Here is a 20,753-nt window from a genome sequence, read left to right as displayed (position 1 = left end):
AGGTGTTACCAGCAGTTGCCAAACTGGACAGCAGCTGGAGAGGGCAAGAGAATCTCCAGCCAGCCTGATCTTGGGCTTCTGTTTCTTTTGGGAAATATTTCTCTTTGCCTTGTTGACTGTCAGTTAAGAGAAAGGGTTAAGACAAATGAGCTGAACCATGTTTTTCCTTTCACTAGGTTTTGCAATCTTGTTGTCACAGATGAGCACTGTGAAATGATGTTAGTGTCAACACACAGTCTGTCAGGTTTCTGACCCAACAACCTTTTACAAGAGGAAAGAAAAGAAAAAGGGGGGAAAGCCCCAACCTTTCTCAGGTTTTTCAGTTCCTACAGTTTTCCAGTCTACAAAAGTCTGATCAAAACTTTCCTAGCTAAAGAAATGTACTTGAGAATTCATAAGGCGGGGGGAAGGTGGGACCAAAATGCCACCTCCATCTGTAAGCAACCTTGCATTCATGTTTTGTTTGGTGTGAGGGTTTTATGTGCTGATATAATGGAGGAGCCAAATTGTCCTTTTGGGGGTTTAAAAAGTCCCACACGACAAAGGGTTTGTCTGTTTTCTGGGCTGCTGTGTCCCGCTATCCGCGTTTGTAACTGCTCAAGTATGTGTGGTTTGGAACAGGAGGGGAACAATGTTCCAAGCCCAGGCTGCTGGCTCTGCTTGGAGCATGCTGGGCCCTGTGGGCTCTTCCAAGCTCAGCACACAAGAGCAGCCTTCCCTGATGGATGTGACTGGAAATGCATGGCAGGAGTTGATCTCCAGTGTAGCTTTGAACACCTGAAGACTGAGTTCATGAGTGTGGCAAGAGCTGTTTGACCTTACCCTGTGCATGTTCCTGGTGCTGCTGCAAAGCTGACTCAGCCACTTAATTGCAGTTGCATTTAAATAGCAGGATACGTAACTGTAAATTATAGGCCCCTTGCAATTCTCTAATTACATGGTTGGATTTAAAAAAAACTCTGAGTTTCATCTGCTTTACTTTAACCATTGGATCAGATCTGAGTGGGATGAAGAATTTTAATTGAGGTTGTTGGCTTTCCTGAAAGACGTAGTCTAATTCCAGCAAAGTTCTTGAATGGAATGGAACAGTCTGCAGCATGTGTTCCTGTGATCAGGCTACATGGACATGAGTCTTTTTTTGTCTCCAAATGTGTTGATTTGTGTTGGAACTCCTGCAGCTGGCACACACCATGTGTTGGGAACATGGAGCCAGACCAGCACGGCTGAGGCACAGGTGATGGCTTCAGACCTTAAGGGGGTAGTTTCAAAGGTGTTTGGTTTAAAGGGTAAGAAAATATTTTTTAAATCTGACTTTAGGCTGGACTTTTTCAAGACTAATCTTATAAACTTATTATCTAAACCTAGATGCCCTAGTGCATTAAATTTAATGCAGAAGAGAGCATGAAACAGTTGGTGAAAGTGCAGCGCACATCCAATTTATAAATGCCTATGATTCGATACCTTTATTGAGAGGGTTTTATGTGTTCCAAGTACTCCAGTGTCACATACAACAGTTCTGATTATTTCCATATTTTTCATATACTGCCAAAAGTTTTAAAGCCCAGTTCAAAACAGGAAAGCTGTTATGTCTCTGGATATGCTTGGAGAGCTCTCGCCTAGAAACGTGTTTTACGTCCTGGTGCAGCACAAGTAAAGAACATTTATATTTAGATGTGTGTCTAACCTAACAAGTAGTGCAGGAAACTGTCTTTATGGCTTTCTCTCAGGCTTCTGCCAGGTCAGTGCAAGTTTAAGATTATTCTTGGACTGTTGCTGCGAGGGTTTATGTTCTTTTCTGAGTCACAATGTGAAAATTAGAAGTAGATAACTCTGTGACCTCCCCAGTTATGATGCATTCTGTCCATGAACTAGACTGTTACTAGTAAAGAGTAGTTTAAAATTGGAAAGCCATTAATGATCACAGAAAATGGTTGTATAAATATTTGATTCTTTTAAATGTACTTCATGAGAAAAGCAGCAATATGTGCTAGGTTCCTTTGCTCATCGTTTGAAGCCGTGCAGTGAGGTTGCAAAGTTTGACTCAATGTCAAAAGCAGATGATTACAATTTAAATTTTTTTGCCTTTTTGCATTCATCTCTCTGTTAGCTGTGATTTGTATTCCGAGGTCAGAAGCAGTGTGGCTGAGAGCATGAGTATCAGTGACACTGAGCAGAGGTAGGAAATTAATTAATCCTAATTGTATGGAGACCAACTCAGCCAACATACTGCCACGAGGTTCTCAGGTTTAACAGATAAATACTGCTTGAACCTTTGCACTTCTGTATGTGCCCCAGACTTGGTCCTGACCTTGGACTTGATCTAGATCTGACTTTACAAGTCTTTACAATAATATCATTTATGGGCCTTCTGGTCAAGGGGATGTTGTTATTCTTCTGGTAAGCCCTTTCTAAGATTTTCCTAGAAGCCAGAGAGAAAATGTGTTTATCAGTCTGATCAATAAATTACTTGAGCAGTGTGATTTCCTTCATATCCTTTCTTCATTTTCCCAGTGGGATAACAGGTCTTCGTGATAATCTGTTTTCTTTGAGCAGATTTCTCCATTCCTCTCCCTGTTGCACAGCTGTAGCCATGGGCTTTTCCTCATTGTCAGCCCAACCTCCTGTGCCCAGTCACTGTCCAACTGGATTTTATGGTTTACTCTCTTCTGTCATTACTGATGTCCAGATTGTTCCCTTGTTTTTGTGGAGGTGCTTTGGAATCCCCCACATGCAGGTTCCCATCTGTGTGGAGTGAAAAGGGCCTGTCATCCCCCTGCACTGGGACAGGCTGTGCTCTGCAAGCCACAGAATTGTCCTGGTTGGTTTTACTGCCATATCCCATTGCAAACTGATGCCCATTTTTCTGCTTGCTCTTTTGCCTCAAGAGGTTTTATGTTTTGTTTGATTTTACTGCTTTGCAGGTGTCTCCTTGCCCATTTCATGTTTGTGTTCTGGATTACTTTTCCCCAGAAATGCAGTGTTGTAGGTTGAATCCCATTTCATTTCCTGTCATATTTCTGACCTCTTCCAGTCGTTCCATATTTCAGTGTTCTCACTGGGATTTTAAATGCCTCTTCATTTGTCCTCCAAACATAGTTTTACATCACTGAATTCTTGTAGTTAAGCAAACCTGTGTTTGTGTCTACACGTTTTGCAGCACCTCAGTAGATGCTTCTTTTTCTGTGACCAGTCTCACCTGCTTGGTATTCTTCTGTTAGGTTTTTATTTTATCACTGGTAGTTTTCTGTAGTTCATATGGAGATCCTGGCATTGTTCTTGAAGTGTCTGCTCTTGCTTGTTGCATAAGTAAATGTGGATTTCCGTGTGGGAGAAGCAGTTCCCCAAAGGCAGCCCTGTTTCTCTTCAGTGTGGCTGATATAATCTCAAAACATTAATTTCTTTCTGAAAATGCACCTCAGATAATTTAGTATCTTAACTAGAAGGAGACAATAATCCGCCATCTAAGACCTAAAATGATTTCTAAATAAGTGAACCTGCCCTTTGGGATGAACAGAAGGTGGTTCTCTGTTCCTTTTTCTATTCAAGGAGTGCTTCTTTCTTCATGAGACACTTCTGGCTTCTAGTTGGTTCTCTTTTCTACAGCTGTCTTGTAAGAAGATGTTAGGTTTTCTTCTTGTTTCTACTCAGATTTTATTTTGCTGTGCATCAATAAACTAGTAGCACTTTTTCTCAGTCAAATACTGGTTATGTTTGCCTGGGAGTGGAATCTGTCAAGACTGCTTTGCATGTTCACTCTTCCTAAGGGAAAGTCAACTTCCCCTCAAAGCTCTCTGGAAGGAATTCAAGCAGCTGAGGCTTGTGGTGACTGTTCTGGAGTGCCCAGAGTCAGGAGAACTGAGGATAGACTGCGGTGTCACCCCACATTTCTGCACTTCTGAAGCTCAACATGCTCATACAGTGATTAATCAAACTTAGTATTTCAAGAAATAAAAATAAAATTTTCAAAGTGATACAAGTTTGGAAACAAAGTGAAGTCAAGCCTGAGTACCTCTGTATGAGACTGAAATACAGGGAGGCAGTTTTTCTTCCTTTTTTTGTGTCCCCTCCTCCAGCATTGACAGGCTGGGCATCTCACAGTTTGTTCCCTTTGCCCACCCCCCTGGAACAAAGAGCTGCAGGACCATTTCTTGGGAGTGCAGGCTCTGTTCTCCACAATAAAGCAGGATTTGCTATGCATGACTGAAGAAATGATGCATGTAGTTAGTTTACATTGGGTTTCTTTTGTAACCCACAGGATACAGTAAAAGCAGGATGAAGCTTTAAAACATTGAGTTTGCTTAGTCATATTTTATTACAGAGTCAATAACCCTAGAGTCTCATGTATAAAAATGTCACAGTTTCTAGAATAATACATTGCCTATTGTTTGTGCCCAGAAAAGTCCAGATGATTTGGAGAATCCAAACTGCACTGACACATCTCCCTTTCCTTTTTGGAGGATTGAGCGGAATTGGTGCCCAAACTCTTTAACACATTTTTTTTTCATTACTGCAGCTACCCACTGTACTAAATAATATTTCCAGGAGGCTGTTCCTGGGGGGATCAGTACTACTAAATACTATTTATGTTTAGAATACTCAGTTGGCTGCAGTCTGTTGTCATTGTCCCCTTTTCTGAACCTCACTCAGTTTAACTATTTGGATGGTATGGAAGTAAAATCCGTGGTGTTTGGACCTAGAGAAGCAACATAATCCTACATCATTATTATTATATAGATGTGGTTCTTTTCACATCTGCCTATAGGAATATTTTTATGTAATTGAAGGTTTTGGGGAAAAAAAAGAGCAATTATGGGCTTGCATTAGGCAATGTTTAATCTGCACGTTTTACACTTTACATATGTTATCTTGATTAGTCTCTGGGGCTTATGAGCTAGACTTGGAGTAGCAAGGTCTGAGAGAGAAAAACCCCAAAACAACCTCCTTACCTGTTTGTAAAAAGACTTTTTTTCAAGCCCAAGGGTTTGAATTGCTGAGGCTGTTCAGCTTCCTCACATTGTCCCTCTGGGCTTTTATGCACCCTGCATTTAAGGAAGAATCTGTAGATGGTTTAAATTCCAACAAGGAGGGCTAAACCTTTAGTTAAGACTTGTGTAACTTTTTGTGTTTAAGCCTTTTTGCTTTGCCATGACAGAACATATTAAACTGAACAAAAACCTGGCTTAGGGAAATGGTGCAGGCACTGTGTGATGACATGTCTGTTGGCATTAAACAGGGAGCCTTTGTGAGGGACTGGCTGTCATTCTAAATCCCAGCATCTATTCTGTGAATAAGAAGGATTTCCCACTAAAACGTTAGTATTTAACTTGACATTTGAGGGCAGAAAGATACCCTGGCTGCTTTTAGACTCTGGTCAAAGGACAGAGGCACTGGAAGGGAGTGTTGCAAGGGGAGGACAGACAGTAAAGATGGAAAACATTGAAATGAGCAATGTTGAGGAGTTTCCTGAGCATAAAGTAAGAAATTGTCTTTTTCTTTAGATGTCCATTCATTAAGAATAATAAATAATTTCAAAAGGATGAATGAATGCAGAGTTCCCACTGTGGTGGCCTCCACAACCCCCAAATACTAGTGCCATGATATTAAAAGTAAGGGCAGGTGCATTTCCATCCCTGGTGAAAGGTGCTGCATCCAGTGAGCCATGCCCAGCTCCTGTTAAACTGCTGCCTGGGCTGGGTTCAGTGCAGAACTCTGGGTTCAGATGCAGTTGGATGTTACTGTGTGCAGTAACTGGTCTGGAAAAGGTGCGAGTTAACACGGGAAATGTGGTGTGTGGTATTAGTCTGGTCAGGGATGAAAGGAGAGGTGGCTGAAAATGTTCATTGTGGGTACAGAACTTGCTCCATTTCCAGTGCAACACTTCTGGAGGCCATGGGAAAGTTTCTTGGGGCACACAGACATTTGTAGTAGGTGACTAATGTTTTCCAGTTCAGTTAAATCCAAGGCACGGTAACATTTGCCTGCCATAGTCCATCAGAAATAGAAGCAATTATGAACTTCCTTCTGAAAAGAGCAGATAAATCCTTTGTTGGATTTACCACAGATTTATTCTACTACTTAAACTTTGTGTGACATGAAATATTTGCTTCACAAAGTGGAATTCTTATTCTGTGTGCCCACTTCACAGTATTTAGCTGTTAACTCAAAGGAATGCAGCTAGACAGGGAGGAAGTTTTATGTCTTCTGGAAATACTTGTATTTCTAGAGCCTGCATGTTCTGTCTAACTATCTTCTATTTCATCCAAAGCTTTAGGACACAAAGGCCAGAAAGTAAAAGGAACACGTCTTACTGTTTTGTTCTGGCATTAGTGTGATTTTTAGATCACAGCATCTCTGCTAAAGGATACCACTGTCTTGGTATATTCTGTGTAACACTTGCCTTGGGTGGAAACAATTCCAGAGAGCTGCAGATTTAATTAGTCTGCATTGGTGCCTCCTAGAATAGAATTGGAGAGTCTTTGGGAAAGAAAAAATATATTCATGCATGACCATCAGCGGAACCAACTAAAAAGTCATTGAAGATTGGGCCATAAAGTATTTGCAGTTCCAATATCACAAATCTGCCTGCTTAGAACGAGGTGGGATAAGTTGGGAGCATCTGCCCACCAGGAAGGAACAAAGGCTTTATTCAAGCCATGTTCTGCTGGGATGGACCAGGACAGGCTGTGGCCAATGTCAGGCTGTGGCCCAGCACCGAGAAACATGTCATACACATTCTGTGAGTTTTCATCATCTCTTCTGACCCTTTCTCTAGCGTCTTCACTTCAGAAAAATAGCAGGAAAGATCAAACTAGTCTAATGCAATAGGAGTATAGGGTTTGTTAATGTACTTATTTCTAAGGCACAAATGTCAGGAGCTGCTCTCCAGTGTAGGGACCTGCTGAGACAGCTGTGCTGGTGCCACAGGGGTGAAGTCTGCTACAGCAGTCTGGGGTGGCTTCTTGGCACTGTCTTCATAGTGAGGAAGGTAAGCATGGATATTTGTGTGCTGAAGAAAGAGTCCACAGGTACCTTCTATTTCCTGAACAACTACTGAGAGTCCTTGGGGTTTTCCATGTATGTATTTGCTTCTGTTGTGCAGATTTGGAATAGTCTTGTCTGTTTGCCTTCACTCCTGGTGCTTTTGCCTTGAGATCACATTAGGGGTGTCTTACATCTTTAGGTTGTGATGTTACCCTGGTTTCAGCTAGGATAGAGCTATTTTTTTTTCCCAGTAGCTATTAGTGTTTTGGATTTGGAATGAGAATGGTGTCAGGAGCGGGATCAAGAAGTTCCCTTTATTTACAACAGGAATAAAGCTTTAAGTAGAGAGTGTTTGAGCATACCCAGAGGTGGATTTTTTTTTTTTCACCTCCAGACCAAGTAATAAGATGTAGGAAATGCCCATTTTAGACAAAATCAAAATATTCTCTGTGCACTGTATGGCCAGTATTTTTGTGTCTTACTAGAATTTCTTGCTACACCATAAATGCTGGGTTCTCTGAGGTTACTCCCTGTGTTTAAAGCTGTGGAAATACTGAACCCTGTGGCCGTTTGCACTGTCAGGTTATAATTTCAAACAAAGAGATACAACATTGCTTTAAAACTAATACCACTTTTAAGCAGTATTTTAAGACAGTTTAGTCAAGGTTCAGATTTATGTAGCAATTACAGGCTTGCCTGAAAGCAGGAGAGCTGGAGGTGCTCAGGTGCGCTGTTCACCTGGTACCAGACAGACTTTCCCCTTTGTCATTACCAGGTTTTGTGTTCAGTCCCAGCCCGGAACGGTAGATGGGAGCCCAGGGCCTGCTGGGATGGGGTTTTACACTTGTGCTGTCCTTTTGCCCTTCCCCTGAACTCTTTTCATTTCAGTCATGAGCAAACAGTCAGTGCCTGAACTAACAACCCCGCAATCCTCCAAAGCACGCTCCTTACAGTACCAAACAAAGGGAGGCCCGCGTGGGCCGGCCCAGGCCAAGGAATGCAGCTTCGGGGTTCTGCTCCATAAATTTAACCAGCACGACAAAAAGGAGATAATATGAGCCTTCGTGATGATCTGAAAGGGGGAGGTTTGTGTCCCATTGATTGCGGTCTGGCCCAGCGCCAGCCCCAAGCCTGACCGACAGTTGAACCATATCGTTAAGGCGTGTAATACAGCTCGAGTGTTGTACAGCAGCCAATGAGTACATATCCAGAGGGCAAAAGTTTATAAAGAGTCGAGGCTGTCCTGTTTAACCCTCTCACACTGCCTGTAATATACACTGCTGCCATTCACAAATAGGCACTTCGCTATTAAAATGTAAACCTTCTACTTTCTGTGCTTGGAAAATATACACGTGTGTCTGATTTCTAATGTGCAGCAGATTTATAAAGTGATCGTGGAAAAATATGTAAAACTGATCTTTTTTTTTTTAACCAAAAAAAAAATATCCAGCCCACTTTTATTTCAGCACTACTTCATCCATAGTTACTTTTTTGTTCAGAGACGTCTTCTGGGTTGTTCTGCAAACTCTTTCATACAGATGGAGCTATTTATTGCCTTGATGTCACCTCATTTAGCATGTGGCTGGTATTTTTATAGATAATTTTTTCACCTAATGTTGCTGTTAACATGTGGAATGCTCTTTATCAGTTTTGTAAGTACAGCCAGTTGATCTGAATTGTTCTTGCAACTGCAAACTTTAAAAATCAAAACAAACCTCATGAGTAGCTTTTTCTGGGTGAGGTTTGTGCTAGAGCACTTTGCTGTGCCTGTTGCAGCTCCAGTTGTAGTAACTGAGAAATATAAAAGGGGGGTCAGAAAGAGAAGAAATGTCCAGTCATTAGAGTTGATTGACACAGTCCTTCATGCACAGCCAGAGACACTGTTGTGATGATGGGTAGGGCCCCTGGTTTGTTGTTCTGGGTTTTTTTTCCTCCAAGTACATTTGTTTTCCCAGAAAGGCAGGAATACAGTGTGGAAGCATTTCTGTTAGAATTAAGTGTTTTACACTCAAAGTGACCATGTTTGCATTTGTTACAACTGGATATTGCTTGAGCAGCATTGATGGGACCATTACAGACATGACTCCCCATCCCTGGCAGTGTCCGAGGCCAGCTTGGACTGGGCTTGGAGCAGCCTGGGATAGCAGAAGGTGTCCCTGCCCATGGCTGGGGTGGAATGGGATGAGCTTTAAGGGCCTTCCAGCCCAAGTCTGGGGTTCCATGGGCACAGACATACGAGCAGTGCTCCATCTGCTTCAGGCCCTGCCTGACAGCAGATAGTATTTAATATTTTAAACCCTTGCACAGTGCCCTGAGGCTGAGCAGTGTTACGGTCTTGGACACTTTGGTTTCACCAAGGCACGTTCAGCTCCTGTTCTCAGACAGGTGTTTGCAGGAAATCCCTGCTGTAAACCATCTTTTACATCGAGTCAGAAGGTAAATGGGAGCATTTTTCAACACATTGGTTCAACAAGAAACTCTTTAAGGTGACAGCTGCATTCATCCCTGTAATCAGTACAGGAAGAGTCTGGGGGAAATGGGAAGCTGGGATGGCAGTGTTATGTTTTGTCAACTTCTTAAGCTTGATGTTACCAAAGTGCTTGAGAAAGTGTGAGTTTTGCTGCACAGCTGTTACAGGCCGAGGTAGGGCAAGTGGTGTTAGTGCTTTGTCTGCTGTGCAAGCTCATACACCTTGTTCAGATGCTGGATTTGTAATATGGATGTCAAACTTAAGTTGTATCTTAATTAATCTCTTCTCAGTGCCTTTTGAACTTGGAGCCTGATGAGGTTATGTACAATTGCAAATCCAGGGAATAATTCTTAATTTTGTTTTGATCTGGTGTACAAAAGAAAAGGGAAGAGGGAGAAAAGCTCTATCTCCAAGAAACTGGCAGGAACAACTTCCATGATAAACAGTTGCTCCTTGAGCACGCTGTACTCTACTAAAGGCATGTCGGGTCAGCTAAAGGTCTGCAGCATCTGAGCTGGGAGATCCCTCCAAAGAGGAGGGATTTGACTGTAAGTGGGAGGTTTTAACCCTAGGCACCATTTATTTGCATGTTTCAGCCTGAAACTAGCATTTTGGGAACACGTTTAACAAGCACAATATATTCCATGCATTTGCTGGAATAAACGGCGCATATGAGCTTCCTCAGATCTGCAGTCAGCAGGGAGCTGTCTGGCTCGTGATTTTACACATTCTTGCATCTAACTGAGACATTCTGATGCCAAATCCAGCACTCAACTGACTGCACCATGTGTGCATTTTAACACACCTTAACAGCATCTGTGTTGGAACCAGTGAATGAATCCCATGGCAGAGCTTTGCCGGATCTCTGGGATTAGCGACCTGCCTGTTGGGAACTGCACCCCCAAGTCCAGCACAGGGTGGGAGGGAGGCAACTGCACTGACCCCCTGAGACAGAGCACCAGTAGAATCCCCAGGAAACAGGGAGTCTAGATTGCCACATGTTTTCCTGAAATTAGGCCCAAGGCATTAAATGTTCCCAGGCGCTGAAAACTGGCACATCAAAAACCTGCTGTCTCTCCCCTTCTGCTCAGTGAATTCAAGGAATATTCCTGCTCATCACATGGGTTCAGCACATGAAACAAAGTTCAGTGCATCAGTGAGGAAAGAATCATGGAAATAGGGGAGTTTTAGTGCTGTGCAGAGGTGTGATGTGCACTACAGACCCCATTACAAGTGGCACATGTTTGTTCTTATTTGTTAGCCATGTGTTCCCAAGCTATGGCTGCAGCATTGAGGTTGCTGCTGTGATGGCTGAGTTTTCAGCTCAATTTTTAAGGCATACACTGTTCAGCATATAATTGGTTCTGGCACTCCCCAGTGTGCTTTGCACAGCGTCCTCCCATCGTGTCTGTGGCACAAGCATCGTCCTCATTCTGCATTTCATGGAAATCATGTGCATGGGATGGTGATCCTCATGGAAGGCTGCAGGTCCAAGTCAGTCTGGAACTCGAGCAAGTGGACCAGGTATTTTAGTTGTTTATTTTATGGTAGAAGATAAAGGTTATTCTTCCCTTAATTTATGAGATCATGTCACTTTTAATGTCTGAAATGCACTGAAGCCTCCTCAGACAAAGCAACTCTCCCTGTGTTTAGGAAGCAGACTTTTTCCAGAGCCAGTAATAGTTTGATTTTATTATTTCTTTAAAATACCAGCAGCTTTTGAATTCTGTCTTACATTACCTGCCATTTTCCTTTGTTTGAATTAAGATTGTTTTATAATTATTTCAAGGGGATAAAAATTGTTGCCAGGTTGAAAGTCAGTATGCCAAGCAACAGCCCAGAGCAGGCTTTTGTCACTAAATTTTATGCAAACCTGAAAAAAAATCGAGTTTACAATGGAATTTTAGCTGAATTTTAGCTGTAGCAGAACCAGCAAATTACTGCTTAACTGGGCTGGGATAACGAGGTGATGAGATTGGACCATGGCTGGTGACAGTTGCTGAAGTTTTGGCAGCAAAAACTGGGTATGGCTAAAGAAAATGATTCCTAGAGAGTTTTGGGGGGAGCCCTGGGGTGAAGGATCCCTTGGGAGGGAGCCCATGGCCAGGAGCACCCCAGGGTGTGGCCACAGGGTTTGGCTGGCAGGCAGGAGCTGCAGCAGGTCAAGTCTGTGAGGAGCCTGGGCCATCCAAAACTGGTTCTAGTGCCGAAATTTCATCTCCTTGCACTTAGAGCTGTTGTTTGTGCAGGATTTGGGGTGTGCATGCTCAGGCTGGGTTTTTGAGCAGATCTGTGGTTTGCAGTGCTGTTCTCTTACCCAGCTGAGAAATCCCCCAGATACACATTTTAAATGAAATCCAGTCATTACTGTTGGTCATGGGGTTTTGTCCATGTTGGTTTTTCTCAGAAGTTGCTACATTTCCTAAAGTTGTATTATGATGAATAATTATTCTGGGTGTGATGCTGAGGAAACTGAAAGATGAAAATTTGTAAATAATTTCTAAATCATTTTAGAATAGGGATGGTTTGTTTTAGCAGACCAACATCTTTTGATATACAAAGTTTGAGGCCTTCTGAATTTTATTTTTTGATGTTTTTGTCAAGGCACTCAGGGTACACTTGAAGGAAATTTTTTAGGTCCAAGAGACCATCAAAGATAAGTAACAGTTGCTGTTCTGAAAACCGCTGTGTGTTTATGCACCTCTGCAAGAATCACATCTACAGACCTGATAGTGGGTATCTGACAGGGGCAAACATGAGTGAAGGAGCAAGGACAGGTGATTCTGGAAAACATGTGGTGTCTCTTGGAGAGTTTTCTCAACCTAAGTTGGTCAATAATTATCCCCAGTAATTCCTGACCACTTCCTTCATCAGGTTGATGATGTGTTTGATTGCAAAACTTGTGGCTTAAAACCTGCTCCCAAGGATTCTGTGAACTGCTCAGCAACTGCCAAGCAGCCCATGGCATGCACTGGTTCCAGTGTCAGCTGGAGTGAGAGCTGCAGTGCTCAGCTGGGAGCAGGGCAGGGCTGCAGTGTTCCCTCCCAACACCCTCTCCCAGCCCTTTGTGCCTCCATCCAGCAGCACCATTCCCTGCTGTGCTGGGCAGACGTGAGGGCATTCCTGCCTTGTATTGCTTTTGTGTGCTTATTAAAAAGGAATCAGCAGATCTGCTGAGTGCCTGGGTAATGGAACCCAGATGTGGGCACTGCCGCCCGCTCTGCTTGACAAATCTGCAGCTTTGGGGATTTCACCAGGCTTGCTTATTATTTACAGAACGTAACTTGAGACAGCAGAACAAATTTTTAGATTAAAAAAATCAAGTGGTGTGGAATGTTTTTAGCTGTGCAGACCAAACAGAGCAGTTTGCCAAGGGGGCAGTGGACTAAATCCATTCAGTTTAGGCACAGCACCAGTGGCACGGGGTTGGAGAGCTGCTGGCCTTATCACCAAGAAGGGAATGATCTGTTATCACCAGGAGCAGTGTCTGAGCATGGAGGGCACAGTGAGCACAGAACTTGTACTCTGAAGTGTTTCTTCCATTTAAAAACAAAACCAAAACATAAATCTTGGCTCAGAAATTGCCAGACCTTCAGAAATCCATTGTGGTGCCCAATGCCTTTGTAGCACTGGTACTTTTTCCCTGACCTGCTATGAGCCAAACATAATAACCCAATGGTCCCTGTAGTTACAGTGTCCATGGGATTAAAAGGCCCTGTTCTATCCCACTACCATCAGGGTAGTCTTGGTTGCAGTGCTTCAGATCCTTCTTCTCAAGGAACTACAGAGTATTAGAGAGGCTGGCACAGGGGAATGTTTGTCTGGAGGGTGGTTCGTGTAAAACCCACTGCACGATGCAGCTGCTCTGTCCCAGTTATCCAACCTTCCTGAATGCCAGATGGAAAGTGTCTCAGCAAAACATTATTAATTGGCCACTGTTAATTAAAACCCACCTCAGGCTACAGTCAGTCACTCTTTGAACTTGTCAGTAGGTGCCATAGAGAGGTTTAAGAGCCAACAGGGGTTTCTTTGATTTGTGATCCTTTGCCATTTTCCTGCTTTCAGAAGTTAGTAGGTAGGACAAGCAGCAAGATGTGGATTATACTGGTTGGAATTCTTTCATTTCTTTGGAACTTTTGTCTCAACATTTGGCATTCATGGAGGCAAACACTTTTGTTTATAGCTTTGTAAGGCTCTAATAGGTAAAAACAGGCATGTGTTGTTCACCTCTTCTGTAGGTTTAGAAAGACAAGGATGCTGTACCTGGTGCAGATGAATCTTGCTTATATCTAAGGAATTTAAGGGGTAGGAGAGGTGACTTGCTCCAGAGCCATAGTACTTTTTATAGCACAACTGCAGCCACTGAATTAAGGGTTGTCAAAAACTTCAAGGAAAACAAATTTTAAAAGGGTACCCAGGGTTCAGGTGTGGGACAGGGCTACTGAGGGGGAAGGGTGACAAGGCAATGAGGCTCCAGAGAAAACATCTGCAGATCATGGAGCCCAGAGGATGAGTGCTCTCACCTGGTGGTGGGCAGCTTCAAAAGCAAAGTTAAAGCTTTGTGGGACCTTCCTCCTGTCCCTGGATCAGAAAGGTTGGAGTTTCTTGTGCAGGGTTTTACAAAGAGTCAGGATGGGAAGGGAGAGCACTAATCCAAAATGGTGGGTTTGGCTGGGAAATTTGTAACAGCAGTAGCCTGGAAGAGCTGTGAAATACCATGGAGCAGCCCCAGAGTGATGCTGCTGGGAAGGGACAGGGAATGAAGCAGAGCTCGTCAGCCTGTAACACAATTCTTCAGGGGCAGGGCGTTCCAGGAGCTTGAAGGAATTCAGAGTATTATTTTTTAACAAAATTCTGCTAAGGGAGGAACTGAGCCAACAGTTCTGCAGTGCTGTGGCCAGTATCAACCTCTGATGGCTGTCAGCCCACAAGTGTGTGTCCTTCTTACTGTCATTTTTAATAGGCACACTGAAGGATAAAGTATGTTAAACCCTGCTATGGAAACCCTAATTAACGAGGATTTTTCTTCTGTCTTCACTTAACTGTGTGTTCCTATTTCCATAACCATAGGGTTTGCAGTCTCCTGGCACTGTCCATTGGTGAGAGCTCTTGCTAGGATTTTTGCACTATTATTTTCTTTAGAGCAGTGAGAAGAAACAGTCAAATCAGTAAAACTGCTAATAAGTACACCACCAAATCTTTAGAGTATATGCTGCTTGGGTCACTTCTTCCTACTAATTTAGCTACTTGCTCCTTCACTGTAGACAAAATTGTTCTAAAAATTTTTATTATTTTATGGTTCTGTGCCTCACAGAAATGTGTGAGTAGACGCCGCATCTTCCAGATCCAGGTCTTCCAGGATCTACACAAAGCCGTGCTTGTGAAGACCTGGGATTTTTGTAGTCCTTGTATTTCAGAATGAGCAGAGCTGTGTGTGCAGACAGGTGTCAGAGGAAGGAAAGGCTGCACCTCTCACCAGAGGTGATGTCTGTAATCTCTTGCTGCAGGACCCAGGCGGAGCGCGTGCGGAAGCCCCGGTGCTGCAGGGGACCCCAGGGGCTCCTGCCCCGCTACCTGGAGAGCCAAGCAGAGGGACAGGAGCAGCTCTTCAAACTGACAGACAACATCCAGGATGAGTTGTGAGTACACAGCTGCTTACACAGCTACTCTGAGTACTTCTCTTCAGTTCTAGACCCTCACCACTGCGAGGATATTGAGGGCCTGGAGTGTGTCCAGGGAAGGGAGCAGAGCTGGGGAGGGGTCTGGAGTACCAGGAGTGTCTGAGAGGGCTGGGGGAGTTCAGCCTGGAGAAGAGGAGGCTCAGGGGGGACCTTGTGGCTCTCCACAGCTCCCTGACAGAAGGCTCTGCTCCCACAGCATGGGGGACAGGAGCAAGGGGCAGGATGAGAGGAAATGGCCTGAAGTTGCACCAGGGGAGGTTCAGGTTGGATATTGGGGTAAATTTATTCATGGAAAGTCATAAAGCCCTGGCACAGCTTCCCAGGCCAGTGGTGCAGTTGCCATCCCTGGAGGGATTTAAAAGCCATGTGGATGTGGCACTTGGGGACATGGGTTAGTGTTGGCCTGGGCAGTGCTGGGGGAACAGTTGGATTTGATGGGCTCAAAGGGCTTTTCCAACCCAAATTGTTCTGTGGCTCTACAGGAGGAATATCAGTTTGTTGGATTGGGGTCTAAGGGCAGAATTCATCTCTTGCCCAATCTCAACCTTAGTTACTGATCAGCTGTGTCAGGGGAGGGTGTCACATGGTGTGTCTGTCACCCATCAGCACATCTGCCAAGGCAAAGGGTCAGAACTGCTGATGGTGGAGCTGGCGGAGGGATGTACAGGTTCAGAGGGTCACTTGGTGTCACCAGTGTCACTGGGCAGGTTCCATGTGCCACTCCAGGTTCTGCCTAGGAAGAGATTGCAATCTGCCCCTTCCTTGTGGCCCCGTGAGTTCACATTTGGGGTATCCTCTTTCTGTCTCCTTTCAGGATCTTTGTGCCTATTCAGGATGGCTCTTAGGCAGGGAGACTGGGAAGAGCAATTTGTGACCAAAAAACATCACCAGTGTAGCCCATAGCAGAGCAGTGGCCTTTGTCATCAAGTCACACTGTTCATTCACTGACTCTCACCATTAGGAACATCATTCAGCAGGAACACAGTGTTTCTTGTCATGGAAAATAAGTACAAAATTATGCCTCTGACTTTTATCCTAGTATCATAATCAGAAACACATTTGAAGACCTGATTATTTGCATATTTTTCTTCAGAGTTAAATCCATAAAAGGGGGTTTAATACCTTGCTCTACTGTTCTAACTAAATGTTTCCACATTTTTTTCCAGTTAGGCTCGCTGTTTCACTTCTGGAAAATATTGTGTAATTACTTCCTGATGTTGTTAAAAACCCCACAAATTCTCCAGAGATCTGGTTGCTTCTACTTTGTTCTACTGGATCATGTTTCATTTAAATTTTAATTTTATTAATTTGAGATATTTTTAATAGTGTAGATGTATAGGTTTAAAAAAAAGTTTTATCTTGCAGTAGTATCTGAAAAGGTTAAAAATACCTGTTTTAAGAACTAGACACTGAGAAGAACTTAACAGTTGGCAAGAGCAAAGGTAATAATGCGTGACTCAAACTTAGAACAAAATGTAGAGCCTGAACTACAAATTAGCTAATGTTTCTGGGCTTCTCCATTAACTCACTGACCTCTGTTTCCATTCCTCAGAATATATACATGCCACCAGCAACAGTCTTGTAAGGAGAAGTACATGTATCATTGTTGTTCTTACAGAGCAAATGCAACCTGTGGTTAGTGCCCAGGTGCTTCCCCTGGACCTGAGAGCAGCTGGCAGTGCCCTGTGTGTCCCCCTGGATGTCCTGGTGTCCCCAGTTCCATCCTGACCTGGTGGGATCTGGGGCCTCCCTTCAAACACTCATGTTTGATGTGCCTGTCCAGGGCACCAGGCTGTTCTTCTGCAGCTGTACTGCTGCTCTGGGTTTAAATTAAGTTTTCTGTGACACTTCATAAAAAATGTCACTCCCCATCCTATTTAACTAATTTCAAAGGCAGAACCTTACCCTGAAGTGTTTGAACTCTGATGGAAAACTGCAGGGCAGCTGCTGATTTCCGGAATTCTGTTAATGTTGTCTTTCACCTGGGTTCCTCTAAGCTGAAATCCACTTTTCTTCCAGTTTGTTTTACTTAAAGGAACACAGGTTTTTTTACCACCTCCTGGAGCTTCATCCAAAATTAGAGGTGGGCAAAGCATGTTACAGGCCTTTTTTAATGAGGCTGGCTGTGCCCTTCTCAGCACTGACATGACCATGGAGTTGGTGTGTGCACCTTTCCCAGTGTGAGGGAGTTCAGTGCAGAGCTATGTCTTTGAGAGGACTGGGAATACAGAATTACTGGAGTTATCCTTTTATACCACAAAAATAAACCAAGGTCTGACCTCTAGCCATATTTTTGGCTATTAACATACCTTTTATAGCTCTGGGTTTATTTGGCTACAGATCAGAGTAGTTTGTGCACAGTGATATTTAACTGGTAGAGCCAAGGGTGCATTTGAAGATGGGGAACTTTTCTGTTTACCAGAAACCCACAGTTAGTGACAAAGGTCACTGATCTCTAAGGCAGTGGAGGATTCTGCAGGATGTGAGGACAGCAGGCAGGTTTGTATGAGCAGTGGCTCAGAGGGCAGCAATTGGGAACCTGCCTGACAGCAGCAGACTCCTCCTTTAGAGATGCATGTCAACCCTGGGGGCTGTTGGCAGAGGTGTTTTACTCTGTTTAGCACCACTCTATTACTCTACTCAGCTATGATTCCACATTCAAGTTGCTGAATTTTTCAGCATTTAAAAAGCCACACTAATGAGGTTCATTTCAGTAGTAAATCAGGAGTGGGGGAGAATAATTTGTGTGTTCAACTTCCATTTCACTCTTGCACCTTACAGTTTTTCTTTCATACACCAGTTTTTTCAGCCATCGTAACTCTCAATATTCCTAACTCACTCTTCTCTCCCTTTTCCTATTCATCACTCAGCCTAATCTCCCTGGGGAAACCTGCTTGCTGCTTAACCTCTCACCCCTTGTTAAACAGCTAATTTCTCTTTTCTGCTACTGATCCTGGCAGCAGGTTCAACTTGTTTTTGGTTTTGAAGACAGGGAGGTGTGGGGAGCAGGGAAGCACAGGAGGGTTATAGGACAGCTGTTGTCATAAATGTCTGCAAACCTTTCACATACCAGCTCTGGAACTGGAGTTAGTTGCAATTAAGCTTCAGCATTAGGACTCACAGTGCTCCAGAGCAAGGAAATTACTGTTCCTAAGTCCTTGTCAAAGGACATTTTTATGTGTCCCTGTCATGCCCAGAGCTGGTGGCCAGGCAGGCAGCACTAATGTTTGATTTACAGCATGATCGTTTTATAACTAGGCGAGTGTCCTTCATCAGCTCCATTTCTAAACAGTTTAAATTAAACACAGATGAATTGTACACATTGCACTACTGCATTTTCTGATGGACTTCTGAAGGTCACAGAACAGGTGAAGACACTGGTTAATTTGCTATTTTTAGCTTTAGGCTAACAACGTTTTCTCCTTTGTTGCAGTTTCATTGCCGTGGAGAACATCGACAGCTACTGCGTGCTCATCTCCTCCAAGGCCGTGTATTTCCTGAGGAGTGGGGACTGCATGGACAGGGATTCCATCTTCCTGGAGGTCAGGTATGATGACCTGTACCACTGCCTGGTGTCCAAGGACCACGGGAATGTGTACATCCAGCTCACCAAGAAGGCTGTGAACACCAGCAGCGGCGTGGCCATGCCAGGCCCCTCCCAGCAGCGGCCCATGGTGAGGAGCTGCCTCCCCTTTCCCCTTGTGCTCCCCAAAGTGTTTTAGTCACAGCCTTTGTTCTGGCAGCACTGAAAACAGCTGCTGCCCAGGTTTCAGTGACTGCAGAGTGACTGGCTCCCCAAACTCCTGAGAAAGCTGAAGAAGGGAAAACCCTAAAATATTCCTGCAGGCAGAAAAGTAACAGAAAGAAACATGTATTTACCTGTGAAAGGCTTTTAACTTTACCACATAAATGGAACCTGGGTGCTTTGCTGTCTGTTTAATCTTCTCCTACGTGTAGTATTTTTTTACTGTGAGGTCTCTAACACTGGAACCAGTGTTTACATTTTGTGCCATTACAGTAGTTGCTCAGGGGCAGTTCCACAGGCCCAGTTACAAGCTCACCCCTGACCCAAGTCAGTTCACATTCCAAACAGACCATCCAGATAAAAGGTGGGAGGGGAGGCAAAGGAAATAACCTCAGATATGGCACAGTGTTCCTGCTCTCACCCTTGAATATCTGTGTGTGTGCCTGGTGCTCCCTCATGCCTCTTAGTGCTGAGAAGGAAACTCCACTGAAGCCTTTCTGTCCCTTACTTCAAATCTAAAATCTCTTCTGTTTTAGCTGACAGCAGGAGCACATTAAGAAAAATCCCCTTTCTTTCTGCAGGTGAAAGTGAAATCGGAAGCTCTGGCAGTAAAGCTGTCCCAAGAAATCAACTATGCAAAGAGCCTTTACTATGAGCAGCAGCTGATGCTGAGACTTAGTGAAAATCAAGAACAACTCGAGCTGGACTCTTGAAAATCCACTTCCTCACTGCCAGAAAGAGCTGCAAGTACCAGGCTAGAGCCAGAATTGTGTGACTAGAGAAGGAAAAAAAATACAATTTTAGTATTTAGAGAAAACAAAAGAAGTGGCTTTTCTTTTTTAAGCACTAGTTGTATAACAGAGGTGTAGCTGACACAGCTTTGGGTCTGAGAAAAGCCCTGTATTTTGCTAACATGTATATATGTACAAGTGTCCATGTAAATATGACGGGCAGCGGGTGTTGGTATAAATATGAGTCTGTTTACTGTGTAAAGAAATTAAAGGAGCTCTACTGAGTCATACTGCACTACCTGACACAAGCTCTTCTCTCTCTCTGTCGTCTTTTTTTCCTTGAGAAAACTGATTTTCACGGTGCAGGAATGTAGATAAACCTTTAAAAAATAAAATTAAGACTTAATTTCAGCTGTTGGAGCACAGGTGTCCTGTGGTTTGGAGCTTTTAACACCAGGAATAGGGTGCATTAACAGCGGGGCATTGGTTGGGTTGTTTGGTTTTTGGTTGGCTTTTTTCTCTTAACTCACTAATACAGGTAAATACAGGAGATCTGGTCTTGCACTGCAATGTCAGCCTCTTTTTTAACAAAAAAATTGCATTTTGGTAAATAATAGGGAGGATTCAGTTTGCATTCACAGTCTGCATCTCGAGGCCCCTTTTCTGACTTGTTTTTGAAGCAGTTGAAGTGAACAGCCTTTGAAATTGGACCTTTAACTTCAGATTTTTCCCTCCCTCGGGTGGGAGGAGAGGAGATCACCCAGTATCTTCAGAAGTAAACCTCTAAATAATAAAAAAAACAAGGTGGGTTTTTTCCAAAGTTGTACAGCACATTGGTATTTGTCTCATTAACTGTAACCACACTGAGAAGGGAGGGGTGAGTGCTCTGAAACACCTTAACCCACAGGAACTGGAGCCCTCAGTGTCACATTTGTTCCCTGCAGGTGCCAGCTTTGGGTATGAAGACACAACTCTTCTGTAACTGCTGAGTAACCTGCATTTTAAAGTGTGACCTTATAAACCTTTCGATTCAGTGTAAGTAGAGCTTTAAAAGGTGAAGTAATTTGAAGGTAAAGTTCTTTCATGAAGACACATGGGAATATTTTGGTGCTGAAGGTTAGAATGAAACCAGTTCTGAGCTCTTG

At 43.6% G+C, this 20,753-nt stretch overlaps 1 protein-coding gene across 4 annotated transcripts in view; it reads left to right on the top strand.

Annotated features, from left to right (window-relative positions):
* VPS13D (vacuolar protein sorting 13 homolog D) overlaps nucleotides 1–20,019 on the top strand; it is a 96,252-nt gene extending 76,233 nt beyond the window's left edge. For all 4 annotated transcript variants that reach the window (XM_066334313.1, XM_066334314.1, XM_066334312.1 and 1 more), the window contains 3 exons: nucleotides 14,959–15,090; nucleotides 18,566–18,806; nucleotides 19,459–20,019. In XM_066334313.1, the coding sequence (XP_066190410.1) occupies nucleotides 14,959–15,090; nucleotides 18,566–18,806; nucleotides 19,459–19,590 (505 nt within the window). In that variant the 3' untranslated portion in view covers nucleotides 19,591–20,019. The remainder of the gene's footprint in view (nucleotides 1–14,958; nucleotides 15,091–18,565; nucleotides 18,807–19,458) is intronic.
* The last annotated feature ends 734 nt before the right edge of the window (nucleotides 20,020–20,753 follow it).

Source organism: Sylvia atricapilla, chromosome 22 (assembly GCF_009819655.1).
Source record: "Sylvia atricapilla isolate bSylAtr1 chromosome 22, bSylAtr1.pri, whole genome shotgun sequence".
In the NCBI taxonomy this organism is placed as follows: domain Eukaryota; kingdom Metazoa; phylum Chordata; class Aves; order Passeriformes; family Sylviidae; genus Sylvia; species Sylvia atricapilla.
The sequence above is the reverse complement of the archived record's forward strand: the minus strand, read 5'-3'. Positions and strand labels throughout refer to the sequence as shown.